Source organism: Rutidosis leptorrhynchoides, chromosome 6 (assembly GCF_046630445.1).
Source record: "Rutidosis leptorrhynchoides isolate AG116_Rl617_1_P2 chromosome 6, CSIRO_AGI_Rlap_v1, whole genome shotgun sequence".
Lineage (NCBI taxonomy): Eukaryota > Viridiplantae > Streptophyta > Magnoliopsida > Asterales > Asteraceae > Rutidosis > Rutidosis leptorrhynchoides.
Genome location: NC_092338.1, coordinates 435,354,308 through 435,373,998, shown reverse-complemented (window position 1 = coordinate 435,373,998; position 19,691 = coordinate 435,354,308). Strand labels below are relative to the sequence as shown.

Here is a 19,691-nt window from a genome sequence, read left to right as displayed (position 1 = left end):
TTAGTGTGGTCAAGAAAAATGTAGAAATTATCACGTTATAAATCGATTATGTCGCAAACAACCAAGTAAAAATCACACGTTCTCTCTAAAGTATCATGAATTTGAAAAGAAGTTTGTTAGACTCAGCCAACGAATCATTGCTTCAACGACATCCCCTTCACATTGTGTGTTGGGGCTGGGGATTAGGTCATGGGTTCGAGCCTCGTTCTGCCCATCCTATTAATTAATCTGCCTGAAATATGGATATCCAGATTGACCTTAGGGGGTTTTCTCCCGGATCCATTCAGGATTCAAACTCGGTCCGTCTGCCCCTCGGGATGGTTAAAGGATCGGGTTCCTGTAATTCAATTCGGGTTTCCTCCCGAACGCGTGTGTGTGTGTAAATGATGAGTGTCGTTGAAATAAATGATACGCTGATGGAAGCTTGCCGTTTAAAAGAAAAAGTTTGTTAGACTCATAAAATGATGTGAACAAGTAAATTGATCAATCAAAATTATTATTTGTTTTTTCTTTACTATCATTATGTGATTGCTACATATCAGTGGTTTTTTATATTAATTTTCTAACACAATATTTTATTTCATTTTATTTCATGGTTTGATATTTTCACATGAAAAATCCTAATTAGTATACCTTTCTCACTCGCTAAAAGATTGACGATTGATCAAACCTAAATATATATTTCTAAAAAGTTTTTAGAAAAAGACATTTTAATAATCAAGTAGCAAATAGAAATAAAAAATTACAAGATAAAAAAGACTTGGTATTAAATCACTAATTAGTATGATATATATTTGATTAACTATCACCATCGACTCGACTCTATGGATTATATCCAAGACAACTAATTCATATTCCATATTCCTAAATCCTAATTATTGTGTACAAGCACGACCATATAGAGGATCCAAAGAATGAGACTAATCTATGAAAAACTAAATCACATGGATTTAGCTTAAAGACATATAATTATACCCATGCATATGTCTTGGGAAGTATAAAACATTTTTTAGGAGTTGTTAGCATTGACCAAATCAAGAGCTTATTTACTATATCGATCTTGTGTAGCCACAAGAAGACAACCAAAGAAACAAACATACCCTTGGTGACAACCTTTTACTTTTTCCGAAATATGTCAAAGTTTTCAAAATGTGCATACGGTTTTTCACTAGTCGACAACAATATCTATATAATATTATTAACCATTGTTCCCTGTTATTTTCTCTAGACCAAATGAAATAAAAGATCTTTGATATCATTTGATTATTTGAATGTGTCATTTCTTGAACTATTGCTATTTTGAATATCCTGAGCTATTACTATTTATACTATGTATTCAATAGCTATTACTAGTAATATTTTTATATTTTATGATTCATGAGCTATTTTTTGGCGTAAAAAAATCATAATAGATATGAACCCTTTCATCAAAACATGAACAACTCAAATATTACAAAAAATTGAGCAAAACTAGATCACGCCCATTGAATTATGAATACTATTTTTTTATCACAATATATAATTCGTGGAGTAGCCCGGTAGCGTTAAATGAGATTCAAGTCAAGTCTTTTGAGTGGATAGCAAGAAGGATCAAAGGAAAATCGATAGATTGGTTAACGTGGTTATCAAACCCGAAATCGTGTTTTTTGTAATTGTATTCTAGCTTTCATGGATGTTTTCTCAACATCCTTGTATGTAATCGTGTATGCCTGGATCATGGCCTTTTAGAAGGTCCTCGTGTTTGTATTGTTTTGATTGAATTGAAATAAAGGTTTGCTTTTCAAAAAAAAATAATAATAAGGCAGTGATAATTTCAACACTTTTCGTGACTAGTCTAACATGTTTCAACTCATCTGTGTGTGTACTGTACAACAATAATAATGCATGTACAGCCTATTAATGATATTAGGATGCGTTTATAAAAAAAAAGTTTCTAAAATATTTTACTCCGTATTATTAAAAGTTATATTTGAAATGATTAATTAATCAATGAATAATGACTTTAAAGAAAATAAAATTAACTCAAAAGAGGAATCAAATAGATCTTGAAAGTTGAAAGCTTCGGGAGAGGGAAGAATATTCTAAGGACACCAAAGATCAAAGACTAAAATCCAAAGATTAAATAAAAAACAAAGTTAAAAGTTAAAAATATGATTAGATTATGATTAAGGGTTTGCCAGTAAAAGTCAGCCCACAACTAGACGACTGCCCACATTTCCAAAAATTCACTGCCTTTGTCAGTTTTCTGCCTTTTTCTTTTTAACTAAATTTTTTTCCTTCTTTTTTACTCCAAACACCTTAATTTCTTATAAATCCATTTACATTTAACGATAAATAATTAATATTAATAAACATAATAATAAATAGTAATAAAAAATTACTCCGTACTTAAAAATTTAATATTATTTTTGAATAAACGAGGAAACTCATCTATGAAAGAGCACATTGACTCCCCTGATAATTTAATATTTATTACTAATAATAAAACCGTATTAGCCATAAAGTTATGATGCAGTTAAATTTGTAAGAACCAAACCTATTATACTTAACTAAGTTCGCCCTCACCTGCCCTCAACACTTTTTAGGAGGAAATCATTGGCACGAGTAGCTTTCTCAAATCACCGTCACTTCCTTCCCTCCCTTCCTCACATCCGTTATTTCGACCAATTTTGAGAACGGTATAATAAAATAGATATGATGATTGTACATTTTGTATTAGTATCTGTAATTTGATTTATTAACGTGGGTCCTAGTTAATCTAAAGGGTACGTGTCACCCGATGACACGGGTTCAATATTTCTTTAGGCCTTTGACGAATTGCTCATGCGACATTGATGTGAGATTTCTAAGAGGAAGGTTGTGAGAATGGTCTTTTGGTATAATGGACGTTTATTAATACTATTACATTTGAACAAATTCGTTTTATTGTTCACTGCATTTTTTTTTATTCAAAAAGGGTAGTTTGGTCTTTTATGTTGTCACTATATATATTGGTTTTAACGCAATTCCCGAACCTTCTACCTTTCTCTGCCGACTTTCTTCCTATTTACAACCTATAACCCTTGCGATTTTCTTCCTCTGATATGCTAATTTATATAAGATGGAGTGAATTTTGGTCATAAATAACAATAATTCAACGTTTAAATTGTTAGCTTTCTTTTCTTTTTATAAACTACCATCCTCTCTAATCTTAGTCACAATAATATAACAATAAATAAATAAATTTGTACGTGTATACATTGCTTTGTAAATGCAATATACGTTAACATGGATCCAACCCACATTTATTCAAATTTGTCATGTGAGATTCCCTTTTCATGTCTGTAAAGCCTCGAGATATATACAAGCTGCATGCATCTGAAATGGTATGTATATTTACTTGTTGTACTATATATATAAACCAAAATTTATATGCTTTTATTATGTAAAAAATGCTATCATGCAATATTTACTAGAGAAAATAACATAATTCTTTTATAATTAGACAAAAGTAAAAGTATTATAAATAACAATTTAATAAAATATTTATGAAAATGAAACTGCAAGTTGTGCATGAGATTTATTGAATCAACAGCATTTGAAGTTGACACACTTTTCACCGAGAGTCAAACTGGCCATCAGCTATTATATTTTATTTATTTATTTATTTATTCAGTTTTCACTTTTCTGTTGTTCATTTCTTCGTTTCCTTTGGATTTAATCACCACGTGTATTCGATTACCTAGAGTAATTAACTAGTTCAGACAATAAAAATCGATATATATATATATATAGTCAAGATCGAGTAATCATGTTTACTTGTATGTGTTTGATTTTTATAAATGAAGATATTACATAAATTGAAGATGTATAGGTTTATATTGAAACAGTTAATTGATGATTGAATTAATTAAAAAGGAGTAACATTTTTGTTTTTAGCGTGAAGCCTAGCTATTATATGTCCAATTCTCGACAACATCATAAGAGAAACTTAAATTATTAAGAAAATTATTTTTTGCTAGCTGTTAAATAAGTTGGATTGGATCACCGAGGAACTCGAGTAACCCCTTAGACCACTGATAATGGTAATGTTGAGGTGGAGTAAAAGGGAGGTACTTTTTAGATATTGTCGATCAGGAGCGGAACATTGTTACGACTGGACGAGGCACCCGTCCCAGCTGAATTTAAAAAAAAAAATTTACACTAAAAAAAAATTATTACTAAAAAATAAGATTTTTATTGGTGTTTGCCCCAGCTATCTGTGACGATCGCTCCAAATCCATATGGACGAACACGTCATTCATCGATTTCATTGCGAGGTATTTGACCTCTATATGATACGTTTTATAAACATTGCATTCTTTTGAAAAGGCAAACCATATATGAATATTTAAATCAAAGGTTTTCGACATCTGATGATTTCTACATATAGACAATCACCGTAAATAATAGTTTACAACAGTACTTCCGTTGACAATGCAGTCAAAATAAGATACATGGTGATGATTTGGTGAATGCAACGTTTTCTTGAAAAATATGCCATGTAAGACTCCATGCACATAGCTTGTCTATCATATAAGCAAACAGCGGAAGACTTCTAGAAAACCTGAGAATAAACATGCTAACAAGTGTCAACACAAAGGTTGGTGAGTTCATAGTTTTAGTGTTTCGTATAATCTGTATATAAAAGTGGATCACAAGATTTCAGTTGTTTCATCCAGAAACGTTTATCAATAGATTCTACATAACAGAGCACCCTGGTAACTAAGCTTTAACGTTATAATGATAAATACCCCATTCGTTTTAATACACGCAAAACAACGTGTCCTAAACTCAAATAACACACGTCCGTTAAAAGGCTAGCGCTCTAGCTCGGACGGGGATGTCAAGCCCTATGGATCCATATACTGTTATTCGCGCCCACCAGTCCATATCCTATGTACTGGCAGCTACTAGTTACCAAAGCTAAGGGATTTTCGGTTCAAACTCAGTGTAGAATTTAGTATGTACTTGTATCCATTGCGTTTAAAATAAATTGCATGTATTCTCAATCCAAAAATATAGATTGCAAAAGCAATTAAAAAGGGAGCAATGAAACTCACCTTAGCAGCATATAAAGTCGTTCATCGTAATGTGACCGAAACTCGGAATATCAAATAATCGTAGATCTCAACCTAGAGAACATATGTTGGTCAATAAATGTCTATCAAGCTAGGTCAGGTCATAGTGTATCACAATCCTAATGCTCGAGATCGACATACAAAAGTTATCCAAAGTTGTTTCAAAAAGTCAATTTTGACAACAGTTCAACAAAACGAGATGTGTCTTATATAAGAATTCATTTTCTCGGCTGGTAATATTTAAAAATCCATTTTATCAATCTCGTAGACAAGTTGTTTAAATCTTAATTGCAGATTCAAAAGTAATTTCAATTAACGTCAATCATAATTCAGTTGATCATATCTTTTAATCCGTTCATCGAAATTATTCGATATCTAAATGAAAATTTATTGATTTTTCGTCAGCTTTTCAAAAACATGTATATCATATACCTTTTACCAGTAATATATGTATTTAATTCGTGATTCATCATAAACTGTTTAACGACGAAATTTAGCATACAATCATGTATAAATATATATACTCGAGCACTAGACATGGATACACAATTAATATATAAAAGATAAGATATGAATGCTCACGTATCAATATTGTGATTCAATATTGCAGGAAAGTACGTAGACGTAACATAGATAATAAACACTAGTTTTGACTTGCGAATATTACCCACAAATATTATCCATAACCTCCATAGCTATGACCCATAATTTCCTTAGCTCTATCCTGCTCGAAAACCCATTTTGAAGGTGACACGCTCATAACCTCGTCGTAGTATTTTATGTATAATATTAATTAATAATACTAATAATAATAATAATAATAATAATAATAATAATAATAATTATTATTATTATTATTATTATTATTATTATTATTATTATTATTATTATTATTATTATTATTATTTAAATAAATAAATGGTTACGGAGTAAAATTGTTTGAGGAAACAAACTGGAACCAAATCGAGTTTTTATAGTATGTGGCCTGCTACAGTACCCCATGCGATCGCATGGGTTTTCAGTGCTTTTGCCATGTGATCGCATGGCCGCCTGATCCGCTTTTGTTTGCTAGTTCGTCGACATAAAAATACTGTAGCAAATAGTGTTTCACTGTAGCAAATAGTGTTTTACTGTAGTAAATAGTGTTTTACTGTAGCAATAGTGTTTTACTGTAGCAAAGTCGTTTCACTGTAGCACTGTAGCAAAGTCGTTTTTACTGTAACAAATAGTGTTTTTCGAAAACACTGTAGCTTTTCGGGTACTGTAGCAATTCGAAAATACTGTAGTAAATTAGTGTTTTACTTGTTCATCTTAAACGTTTTAGTTAACTTATCTAAATATCAATCGAATGTTACTATCGTTTACTAAATAACTTGAAATCAAATATATCTAATTCTAACAGTTAATATTCCTTATTATTGTATGTATCCAAATTACGTTATTTAAACAAACACTTTACCATTTATTCCGAATACTATTAAAAATGAATGATTTCCGAAATCAAAGTGGACCTCACAACAGAGACCCGTAATAATATCATAATCCTTAAGGGACTCAATAAATATCCTTTCATTCAATCGTTTGGCATAATCTTTTAACTCCGTAGTTAAATATATAAATCAGATAATCAAACCAATAAGTTTAATGCACAGTATCATATACTCCACACTTTGTTACGTTTTCAAATTATAGTATATGTATCTATTTACATATAATTGTTCGCGAATAATTGAGAACAATCGAAGGGTAATTGAATAGTTCAAAATTTTGAGATTCAACTTCATAGACTTTGCTTATCGTGTCGGAAACGTTAAAGATTCAGTTTAAATTTGGTCAGAAATTTCCGGGTCATCACACTATCACTGAAAAATTTAATAAGTTTTTGCACCCGTCCCATCTGTGGTCGGGTTCAAGTTCCGCCCTGTTGTCGGTGACATGACCATGACAGGGGAATGAGGTAGTTGTAATTGTGGGTTTTTGTAAGAAGTTTGAAGGTGATGTGGTAAATTTTGATTGGTATTTGAGGTGTAAATTTTGATTGGTATTTGTGGGATTTATTTCCTGAAAGCCGAGTTGCCCCAGGGAAGGTTTTACCGACCCGTATTCAGGACCCAGGTCCGACCACCTTCCCCTCGGGATGGTATAAGGTTCGGATCCCTGTAATGCGGTTCGGGTTTCCTGCCCGAAAGCGTGCGTGCATGGCAAATGAGAGTATTCGATGCCAATAACTTGCCTTTCAAAAAAAAATAATAATTAAAAGTTGGAGAGAGAAAATAATTGGAACCAATCACCATCTGACACCGCATCATCACTGAAAGGACCCGTTCATATACATTATAAACGATTCACAATAGTTGATTACATTGCGAGGTATTTGACCTCTATATGATACATTTTACAAACATTGCATTCGTTTTTAAAAGACAAACTTTCTTTACATTGAAAATTGACAGGCATGCATACCATTTCATAATATCCACTATCCAACTATAAATTGATTTAATAATAATCTTTGATGAACTCAATGACTCGAATGCAACGTTCTTCGAAATATGCTATGAAAGACTCCAAGTAATATCTTTAAAATGAGCAAATGCACAGCGAAAGATTTCTTTAACACCTGAGAATAAACATGCTTTAAAGTGTCAACCAAAAGGTTGGTGAGTTTATTAGTTTATCATAATCATTTATTTTCATCATTTTAATAGACCACAAGAATTTCATTTCCAGTTCTCATAAATATACGTCCCATGCATAGAGACAAAAATAATCATTCATATGGTGAACACCTGGTAACCGACATTAACTAGATACATATAAGAATATCCCCTATCATTCCGGGATCCTCCTTCGGACATGATATAAATTTTGAAGTACTAAAGCATCCGGTACTTTGGATGGGGTTTGTTAGGCCCAATAGATCTATCTTTAGGATTCGCGTCAATTAGGGTGTATGTTCCCTAATTCTTAGATTACCAGACTTTAATAAAAAGGGGCATATTCGATTTTGATAATTCAACCATAGAATGTAGTTTCAATTACTTGTGTTTATTTCGTCAAACATTTATAAAAGCGCATGTATTCTCAGTCCCAAAAATATAAAGGGTAAAAAGGCAAATGCAACTCACCATACTGTATTTCGTAGTAAAAATACATATAACGTCATTGAACAAGTGCAAGGTTGGCCTCGGATTCACGAACCTAAATTAATTATATATAATTATGTGTTGGTCAATATTTGTCTAACAAATTAGGTCAAGTCATAGTGTACCACAATCCTAATGCTCGAGACTAATATGCAAAAGTCAACAAAAGTAAATTTGACTCAAAATAATTTTCAAAAATCTATACATGATTAATATATAGTTTAAATATCGTCGTTTTATATTTTTAAATATTTTTAAAAGATTTATTAGAGTAATAATATAATTTATTTATTAATAAATAAAATTTTATATTAAATTTATGTAATAAAATATACTTTTATATATATTAAGTAATAAAATTTATAGGGTTCATTTAGTATCATAAAGATAATATGATAGGTATTATTAAAGTAAGTTATTACACGTAGTAAAATATGTTTGTATCACATATTTATTTGATAAAATAATATCTATAATGATAGTAAGTAAAAGTTGTATTATTTTGTAATAATAATTATTATTATAAAAAATATATTATTATAAAAATATCAATATTTATAATTACTAAGATGACATTATGATAAAACGATAATTTTAATTATGATAACTTTAATATTTACGATAATTTTTAATATTATCTTTAAAATAATAATTCTATTTAAAATAATAATAATAATGATATTTTATAGTAACAATGACATTTCTATTAAAATGATAATTTTTGTTAAAATGATAGTTTTAATACTAACGATACTTTTAATAATAATAGTAATGATAAAAATAATAAGAACGATAATTTTATCTAAATCAATATCTTATAATATTTTAATTTTATCATGATACTCTTACTCATTATTTCCTAATCATTTCGTTTAATAGCTTTTAATCGTCTTTTATATCGTGTTCATAATAATGATAATAATAGTAATCAAAATAATTAGGTGTTACCAATATTTGTTTTAATTACACTTATATTAATAATGATAGTTACTATAACATTATTAACGATAATACTAATAATTATCTTAATGATAATATAGTAATAATAATAATAACAATAACAATAACCATTTTTAAATAATGATATATATATTAATAATGATAATAATAATAATACTAATAATAATAATAATAATTGGATAATAATAATAATAATAATTATAACTTTAACGATAATAACGATAGTAATAATAAAAAAAATAACAATTTTTAATGATAAATCCCTTTTATTGATAAAGATAATAATAATGATAATAATAAGATAAAACTAAAACGACGATAAAAAACGACGATAATAATAATCATTTTTAATAAAAATATCAAAAATTCAATTGATTATAACTTCTAATCCGTTCATCGAAACCATTCGATATCTAAAGGAAAAGTTCTTAATTTTTCGCTAGCTTTCCAAGGACATGCATATCTTATACCTTATCTCAACCGCAAGTGTAACTAATTCAATATTCAACCTAACCTGTCTAAGGGCAATATCAAAAGTACAAGCATGCATAATCCTAAATACTCGAGCACTAGTCAGAGATACACTATTAGTATGTAAAAGTTAAATTATGAGTACTCACGTATCAATATTGAGATTCAATATTGCAGGAAAGGTACGTAGACGCAACGGAAATGATAAACACTATATTGACCTCACGAGCATACCCATGAACCATACCCAATCACCTCCATAGCTATAATCCATAATTTCCTTAATCCTATCCTACTCGAAAAACAATTTCGAAATCACTCGGACAGCACTCCGTCGTAATATTTTATGTATACTAATAATATCTTGAAATAATACGGAGTAAATATATATGTACATCGATTGAGAGAGTTTAGAGAAAAATATTTTCAAGTTTCTATGAAATAATGAAACCTATTGAATTCTATTTATAATAGATTTTTGAATTATTAAAGTGAATTATTAAAGTATGAATTATTAAAGTGAATTATTAAAGTATGAATTATTAAAGTGAATTATTAAAGTATGAATTATTAAAGTGAATTATTAAAGTAAATTATTAAAGTTAAAGTAAAGTAAAGGTAAAGTTTAAGTATAGTAAAAGTATAAAATTATGTACGTATAATACGCGTATAAATATATATAATATTAATTTAAATCGTTATATATATTTAATAAAATAAAATATAAATATCGTTATCTTTATCATACTAGTTAAGTAATGAGTTGTCAAAAGTGATTCTAGATATTTATAAAAGTTATATACGTTTTAATAATAAAGTTCTTTTTAAATTGAAAACGTTTTTGTACGTTTGAAACTAAATAGATCAATCGAGTCTTTATGAGATTCAATCTTCCACTATCCTTTGTCTAGTTCTCAATGATTGACAATTTATTCTTATTTATAAATCACTTTACCATTTTTTGAAAATTGTTAAAATGGAAAGATTTCTCAAATCAACGTGGGCCTTTCAACAGAGACTTGTAATCATAATTCAATATATCTGATAATTTAATCATTTGATCTTATCTTCTAATTCCATTGATAAACATTTTGAAACAGATACAATCATATAAAGTATTTAATCTAATATTTTGTTTACGTTTCAAGTTATAATATATATACACATATACATATATAATCATATTCGTTTAATGGTTCGTGAATCGTTGGAACTTGGTCGAGGTTGAATGAATGTATGAACATAGTTTAAAATTCTTGCAATTTAACTTAACAAATATTGCTTATCGTGTCGGAAACATATAAAGATTAAAGTTTAAATTTGGTTGGAAATTTTCGGGTTGTCACAATCACGCCCTCCCACTTCTGCGTTTTTTGAAGGCAAACGCCCCTCGAGAAACGTCCACAGACGCCTCATTCCTGGCGTTTGTGGGCCGTTTGTAAGGCCATGTAGGCGGCATCAGACAGGATCACACTGCGATATTGATGGTCTTACAGAATTAGATTAGATGGTATGCCAAAAAAAAGAAAAAAAAGAAAAAGAAAATCGAAGATATTAAATGTTATGTGAAGTTTTATCTAACCGATTTTAATTAAGAAGTTTGCTAACTATAGTCCTTATGGCCATCATTAACACAGTTTAAATTACTGTAGATCTTGATAATCCTGAGTTAAAAAGTCTCTAATAACTGTTAGGTACAATTAACTAATGCATATAATGATAACCCTAAAAGCTGTCATTAGCAAAATCTTTTCACTAAAACTGTTATTCTCAGCCCAACACAGCACAAAACGTTTTATGTTTATTTGTAGTGGAATTTTATTTCTAAAATTAATCCCCGACAAAAAGTGGTTCCACGACCACACACATAAATATATATATATATTAACTAATTAATTACTCTGTTAATTAATTAATTAAAAAGATGCCACGAGTGAAAAGCTAGAGAGTGAGATAGACATGTTTCCTTTGCTATATTTAAGAAAATGTGACCTTGATTAGGTCTTGCTCATTCAATTCCTTTGTTTTTGCAACTTGATTATTTTATCTTCTAATAACACACACTATACTACACACAAGTGCAAGATCTACTTCAAATATCTTAGATCATTAACAACAAAAACAATCATCAAATTAAGGTCAAGATGTTAGAAAACCTTTTAACCAAAGAAACCATAATTCAAAACAGTTTTTCACACGTCAACAATCTCCCACCACCTTCCTCTGATCCTCCTACCATCAAGAAAAAAAGAAATCTTCCAGGAACTCCAGGCATGTACACACTATAAACTAATTTATTTTTATAATTATGGTGTTTCAATTCGTTATCTTTTGAATTCCTATATAGATCTTTAGATCATGTGGGAGGTTATTGTTACAAATAAACAAGTTATATGCATATTCTTGCAGTGCATTATGTATCACCTTGTATCATAGTAGTTAAGTTATTGAGTGTTTTACCTTATTATATTTATGCATTAGTACTATAGTTTCATGTACAAATCACCTCCCTGTTATTCAATATACCATTGTATTGTCAAAAGATATAAAAGTTGCTACTTTTGGCCATTTGCAACCCTCTTGGAGAAAAAACCTAACTTTTAGTCTTATTCATTTAAGAGTTGAGCTATAGTTGATTATAATAGATAGATAATATTAACCTTTTTTTTTTTTTTTGCAAATTTGCAGATCCTGAGGCGGAAGTGATCGCTTTGTCGCCAAAAACATTAATGGCAACAAACAGATTCTTGTGTGAGATTTGTGGGAAGGGATTTCAAAGAGATCAGAATCTTCAACTTCATCGACGAGGTCACAATCTACCATGGAAACTAAAGCAACGAACAAGCAAAGAAGTGAGAAAACGTGTTTATGTGTGCCCCGAAAAGTCTTGTGTTCATAATCATCCATCAAGGGCACTTGGAGACTTGACTGGTATTAAGAAACATTTTTGTAGGAAACATGGTGAGAAGAAATGGAAGTGTGCAAAATGCTCAAAGTGTTATGCAGTGCAATCTGATTGGAAAGCTCATTCTAAAACATGTGGGACAAGAGAATACAAATGTGATTGTGGGACAATATTTTCAAGGTAAATTTCCACCTTAATTTACTTAATAATTAATACATATATCAATCAAAGGTGAAACAATTAAGAATTACTACAAGCATATGCATACATTTAAGGTAGTTAATCTCTTGTTATTTCATTGAAATAATTCACCTAGCTTATACACATTTTACTTCTCTATATCTATCTAAGTATGTATATATAGGTTGCATTCATTTCATAATAGCTAGTTTGATAAATGAAAAATACCATTAATTTATCTTTTCATGAAATTATAATTTATTTTACGTACAATCATATCTGTAGTTTAAATAATTGGTGTAACAATGTATTTTGTTAAAAATATAAAAAAATACTGGTTATGTTTAGTATATCATTGGTTCAAGGGTGACTCACAGTCCATGAACTTTTGACCATTATTCACATATAGACTGGTCAATCCAAAATTATTGCATTATGGTGATTTTAATTTTAAATTTAATTTAAGCTAGTAAGCTACAAACGTTCATTGCAAGATAATCAAGTATATATCTTTGACAATATGTCAGCACTATATCCAGATAATGAAAATGACCTATAAATAGCTTGGAAAAGAATGTATCACACTTTCAATTTGGGTCCACATTTAAATGGCTAGAAATCACGTTTTATCTTTTTAAAATGTTTTGAAACAACTCGGGTTGTTTTCAAGAATTGTGTGGGATTTTTTTTCATATAAAGGAACTTAGTTATCTAGACTTAATAATAAACAATTTTATTTTATTTTACGATTTCTTATTAATGCGGATAAAACCATCTTAAGAATAGTTTATACTGGTTAGAATTCTGATATCATCGTAAGAGTTTTCAATTTCAAACCTAGTACTATATTTGGGTTGAACGATGAAAAAGGGTAAACTAAACATGGTAAACATGATCCGTTTACATGTTTATTAATCTGGATAGGATTAATTCATGAAATTATTTAGGCCTTTGATGTTTTCTTTTTTGTTATTAATCAATTTAAATAATACATTATTGAGCGATATATATATATATATATGCAGGAGAGACAGCTTCATAACTCATAGGGCATTTTGCGATGCATTGGCTGAGGAAACTGCAAGGGTTACAGCCTCATCACATTTCAACAATGTAACACAACCAGGATCACTTGGAAATGTAAACTACCATTTCGTAGGACCGCCTGTTCTTTCCGGTCCGACCATGGCTCAACACTTCCCTTCCATTTTCAAGCCTATTTCGAACAACTTTGAAAGCCATCTTGACCCTACTATACAAGACGGACTTTCACTATGGACGCCTAACACTAATAATAACAGTAACAATAATAATAACACTCATAATGATCTACAAGACGTGCATCAATTAGGATCAGTTTTGTATCAACAAAACCACCCTCTACCACCTTCCGATTATAATCAAACAAATTGGGGTATCTTTGGAGTAAACACCATTTCGGCTAATGAGGTAAATTTAAACACGCCTTCATTATTCGACACTCAAAACTCTTTGCACCAAAAACACGCAGCCACCACAAGTATGTCTGCAACCAGTTTGTTACAAAAGGCAGCACAAATGGGCTCAACATCATCCGTTACAACAAGCAATTCATTGTTTCTAGGAAACTTTGGATCAAAGTCTAGCAACACTTGTCCAATTTCAATTACTAGTACTATTGCTACTACTAATACCATTACTCAAGTTCAAGATGAGAATAAGTTTTGTGGGTTGTACAGTACAAGTCCAATAATCATGGAAAATGATTTTTCGAGTTTGGACCAAATGTATCCTCCTAGTAAAAGAAGGCATATACAAATTGAAGAAAATCATGGAGGGCAAACTAGGGATTTTCTTGGAGTAGGAATTCAACCAATTTGTCATCCTAGAATGAGATTTGATCATGTGTAAAGGGGGTTGAAATTGCATGAGATATAAAGAGATGATATGATACATGCATATTCAGATGCTCATTTGAGAACTTTTAAGAAAATGATATGTATATGATGGTAGCTTTTTGATTTGAGAATTGAAAAGGGAAAAAGAGCTAGTGTTGGTAGTGGTGAGGCTAAATAAGAAAAACAAAAAGTAGGTCCTTTTAAACTCCATTATTGTTTATCTTTAGTAGTATCCTTTGGTTACATTTTATTTTAATGAAAGAGTTTTATAACTAAATAAATTATGTTCCTTTTCTCCCCTTCTTTTTCTTTTGCAATAGTAGAGTTGTTGTGTATGCACATTGCCCAAGTATTTCTAAGGGTTTATGTTTAACAATAACTTCAAAGACGGATCGGATAGAATTTTTCAATAGCGTTACTTGAAATTTTCACAGATTTGAGAGAATATCCGACTATCTCAAAAAAATCATGTATAATCGGCTACCATCACAAGGAAGGTTGGACACTGTCACAAAAATATAATGGCCAGATTGCATGCGTTTTGAGTCGAAATGTCCGTCTTTCTAGAATAGCTTGACCATAAAAAAATCATCCATTTATCCATTTTATAACTTAATTATAAATATAAATTATAAACCGACCAATTCTACACTTTCAAAATAAAACTAGTATACAAATTAGATTTACAAACTGATTTGTCTATCACATTGGTTAACATCTTAACACTCAATCTTATTCTCTTTTATGTTAATAGTGCTATCCAATTTTATAACCAAAATTATCTAAAATTCTAGTAATCAAATCAATTCCCTTATAAATCATGCGATCAATATTTCTATCATAACGGTTAAAATTTAAATTTAAATGATACCTTTCATTGACTACTTTAGAAGAGAAAAAGAGATTCATCCAAATGATGCAAACTATCTTTTGTATTTCAATTTGGGAAATTCGCTAAAATCCATTTTTTTCAAAATTTTCGGACAAAATATATTTTTTTTAAAAATTTTGACAATGTACACCAATGGGTCGACCATCATTTTGGTAGACCACAGGTATAGAGTGGTCGACTACCCTTTTTTTGTCTGCAGTCGACCAATTGTTGGTCTACCACTTCACAAAGATGATTGATTATGTAGTCTACCAAACATTAAAGAAGAGTTGGTCGACCACTTCAATATGATGGTCGACTACGTAGTCTACCAAAGAGTTGGTCGACCACTTCACAACGATGGTTGACTATGTAGTCTACCAAACATTAAAGAAGAGTTGGTCGATCACTTCATTACGATGGTCGACTACGTAGTCTACCAAGGAGTTGGTCGACCACTTCACAATGATGGTTGACTGCATAGTCTACCAAACATAAAAGAGGAGTTGGTCGACCACTTCAATAGTGATGGTTGACTACATGTTTTGAAAGTTGGTCGACCATTTCACAATCATTGTGAAGTGGTCTACCAAAAAGATGGTCGACCTAATGGTGTATATTGTTAATTTTTTTAAAAAAAATGTATGTCGTTGAAAAACTTTGTAAAAAAGTGTATTTTTGCCAATTTACCATTCAATTGGCGGCTTCGGCTAGTGGAATGGTCACCAGATTTTTGTAGTATACATGAGTTCTTTAGTCCATGTTCACCTAAATCATAATTGGGCCTGCTGATAATAAATAGTTGGCGGCCCACTTAATATTTAATACTCCGTAGGACCGTATCAACGTATTTTTATAGTAGTATATTCCGAATGTGCTTTTAGTTATTTTAAGTTATACGGAGTAATCACTAGTACTATATTAGAGTATTTTGGACTTCTCATTATTTTTTTTATTTTTTATAACTAATTTTCATTTCCTTTGTTCAAAAATTAAAATCGACTCCCAAAACAGGGGGTAAAGTGTCAAAACAACATTTTCATAAAAAATCTTAAATAAACTTCACTCAAATATTTAAGTGGTCATATCTTCTCGCTCGCAACGAGTTAAATTTTTCCGACACCATCGTTAAACTCGAAATAAATTTAAGAACACAATGTCACTAGCTATACACAAAACGGACACTATTAAAAAACGCTAAATATTTGGGGTACTTTTCATACACGTTGATTTTTCAGTCGCAGGTTCCATAACTATAAGATAACGACTTAATTGTGTTATATTTTGAAAAGTCAACAATTTCATAGCGAAACGCGGAGATGCACATATATTGTTATTTTATAATAACATTTAAATCTTTGACGGGTTATACCTTTTAGTTCGACTCGAGTTGCGCTTCAACGACATGATCGTTAGTCACGAAATAATTTTACAAAGTAAACACAATAAAATATATTGAAAACCAAACCTTCAGCGCGAAGCGAGGGTTTGAAAACTAGTTTATATCTGTTTTCAAAAATATTTATAATTTAATTTTATGTTAAATTCTTGGCTTCATGCAGGGCCGGCTAAGGCTACGGGCGAAGCGGGCGACGGCCCGGGGCATCACACGGTTAGGGGCATCATTTCGAAAAAAATTATTAATACCCATAGTTTAAACCTCATGAGATATATGTTTGCGTAACTGTTGGGGGCATTTTATAATCATTTCGCCCGGGTCATGCAAAAACTTTGACCAAAGTTTGACCGGCCCTGGCTTCATGTCTACTTCAAGGTGACATTCCAACAAGGAGTGTATGGAAAGAGAGAGAAGGAGCGACGGCTGGTTAGTGGTTTACCCCATCTGCATTCAAAATTTCAAATACTACTTTTTAACTTATTTTTAAATTTAATTTATTTCTATTAATTTTATCTTAATTTAAATTAAAATGAAATTTCCCTATCATTTTTATTCCAATGCATTGCAGATATTATATTAATCACCGTCAAATAATTTCCATTTCAGTCTTTTGTATATTGCATTATCCTCAATCAACTCCCCGCTCTCTTGTTTTCACTTGACTTAGACCATTTGTAGTGGTAGGGGGCATGAGTTGGTTATGTGAATTGCTTTTTGCAAGTTTTGATAACTATGATGTGTGAGTTTTTGATGTGAATTATTGGTGGTGTGGATTTTTGATGTGAGTTATGAGTGATGTGATAATGTGTTAAAATATAATTGGTAAAGTAGTTTAAAAGGGATAGAAATTATTTTTTTTTTAAATAATAAAACCAAAGCAACTTGCGTTGCCATTCTGGTTGCCAAGCAACGTGCAGGTCCCAATTTTGAAGATCCCACGCATTGATACGGCCCCCATGGGCGTTGGATGGTTGTCATGTGGTATGACAATGCCGTTGCCACCACCGCTACATGCAGTCTTAAAGTGAAGGGGGAAAAAAAATACTTAAAAAGACAAGTACTTACACTCCCTATCAAATATTTCTTCACTTTGAGGGTCAGAAAATGAAGAAATCGCTCCTAGCAATTTGTATCAAAACAATCCTTCTAATAGCTTAAGACCGAGACATGTGTCGTCTACTTTTTTCCCCCTCTAAACTATGATTCTTAGTATTTCTAGCTATGTGTCAATATTATACTTCAAAAAGAGTAAGAATTATTTCAAAAATGTTACAATAAATGATTGTACACTAAAAAGCACATTTATTTTAAAATTTCATCATTGTTATAAGTCATAAGTGGCCGACAACCACTTTATGATAAAGTTAAATATGGTTGTTCAATCACGGATGTATTATTATTCTACTTAACTGCACAGTAAATTATTGTATTATAAATACCAAAGGATGTGATTTGCATATGATACACACAGAAAATATATTTCATATATCATCATTCTTTTACTCTCTCTTATTTTAAGTAGCCTATAGTCAAGAATAAACCACTAAAGGTAGTTATACTGCTAAATTATAACACGTTATCAGCACGATTATCTCAACATTTATACTAAATATGGTTGGCCCTGCCACCTAACTAATATATGGTCGGTTATACCACCTAAATGATCTATGGTCGACACTGTCGCCTAATTTACATTTATGTATATAACATTTATTTATGTATACTAACATTTACATTTATGTTATCTAACATTTATTTATGTATACTAACATTTACAGTTATGTTCACTAACATTTATATTTATGTTATATATGGTCGGTTATACCGCCTGAATTATATTTCTGTAATCTAACTCTTATTAACTTCACTAACATTTATATTTATGTTATCTAACATTTATGATTACTTATACAATTAATCATTATTTATTTCATGCATACTAATGTTTATTTTTATTTGAGTCTTCGGGGTCACACACATATACACCGTGACGTCAAATAAAATATATATATGATGTATATATATTACTCAAGTAACAAAATAGTAAATCAAAATTAATTCATTTACTATTCATATGAATAGTAAATGAAACGAAATTAATTAATTTACTATTCACATGAAAGTGACATGATAGAAATTATTAATTATAAGTTACATAACATACTCCTAAAGTATTTGAAAAATACGACTTTTAAATACATAAGATTTTCAAAATCAACAAGTTGATAAATTGATCTCATATATATACTCCGTATCTTTTTGAAAGATTTTGTCTTTTTTTTTTTCCTTCTTTACGTTTGATATAAGAAAAAAAAATCTTGTCCTTTATATTACTCATACGTGTTTTGATATAGTGACTTTATTCGTTAACATCAACTAACGACGTTACAACGGTCATATATACATAACGATTGTTAACGTCAACTGACGACGTTACAACAATTATATTTTTCAAATATAAATTAAACATCCCCGTTTTCACATTTTCACAAATCAATCTTCATTTTCTCAATTTACTACTCTCAAAAATTTTTTTTAAAAAAAGGATGATTAACTCAAGGATGATTTTTCCTACTGTATTGGTCATAATAGCTATCATCCTTGTTGCTTGTACACCACTAGATGAACCTATAGTTTATCCTTCCCTTATGATTTTATTATTTGTAATCATACCATTATTTCTTTGTTTGCTACTTATGAATCTAAACTAATTCTAATTTCATGTTGTTATTTGTCTATTGATTATGATTATGATTTATGTTGTTCATCTGTCTTAAAATAGA

General features: G+C 30.2%; 1 protein-coding gene across 1 annotated transcript; it reads left to right on the top strand.

The window, feature by feature from the left end:
• The first annotated feature begins 11,724 nt into the window (after positions 1-11,724).
• On the top strand, positions 11,725-14,842 carry LOC139855689 (zinc finger protein MAGPIE-like). The gene is made up of 3 exons (XM_071844936.1): positions 11,725-11,947; positions 12,365-12,761; positions 13,787-14,842. The coding sequence occupies exons 1-3, from the start codon at positions 11,821-11,823 to the stop codon at positions 14,649-14,651; spliced, it is 1,389 nt and encodes a 462-aa protein (XP_071701037.1). The 5' UTR covers positions 11,725-11,820; the 3' UTR covers positions 14,652-14,842.
• The last annotated feature ends 4,849 nt before the right edge of the window (positions 14,843-19,691 follow it).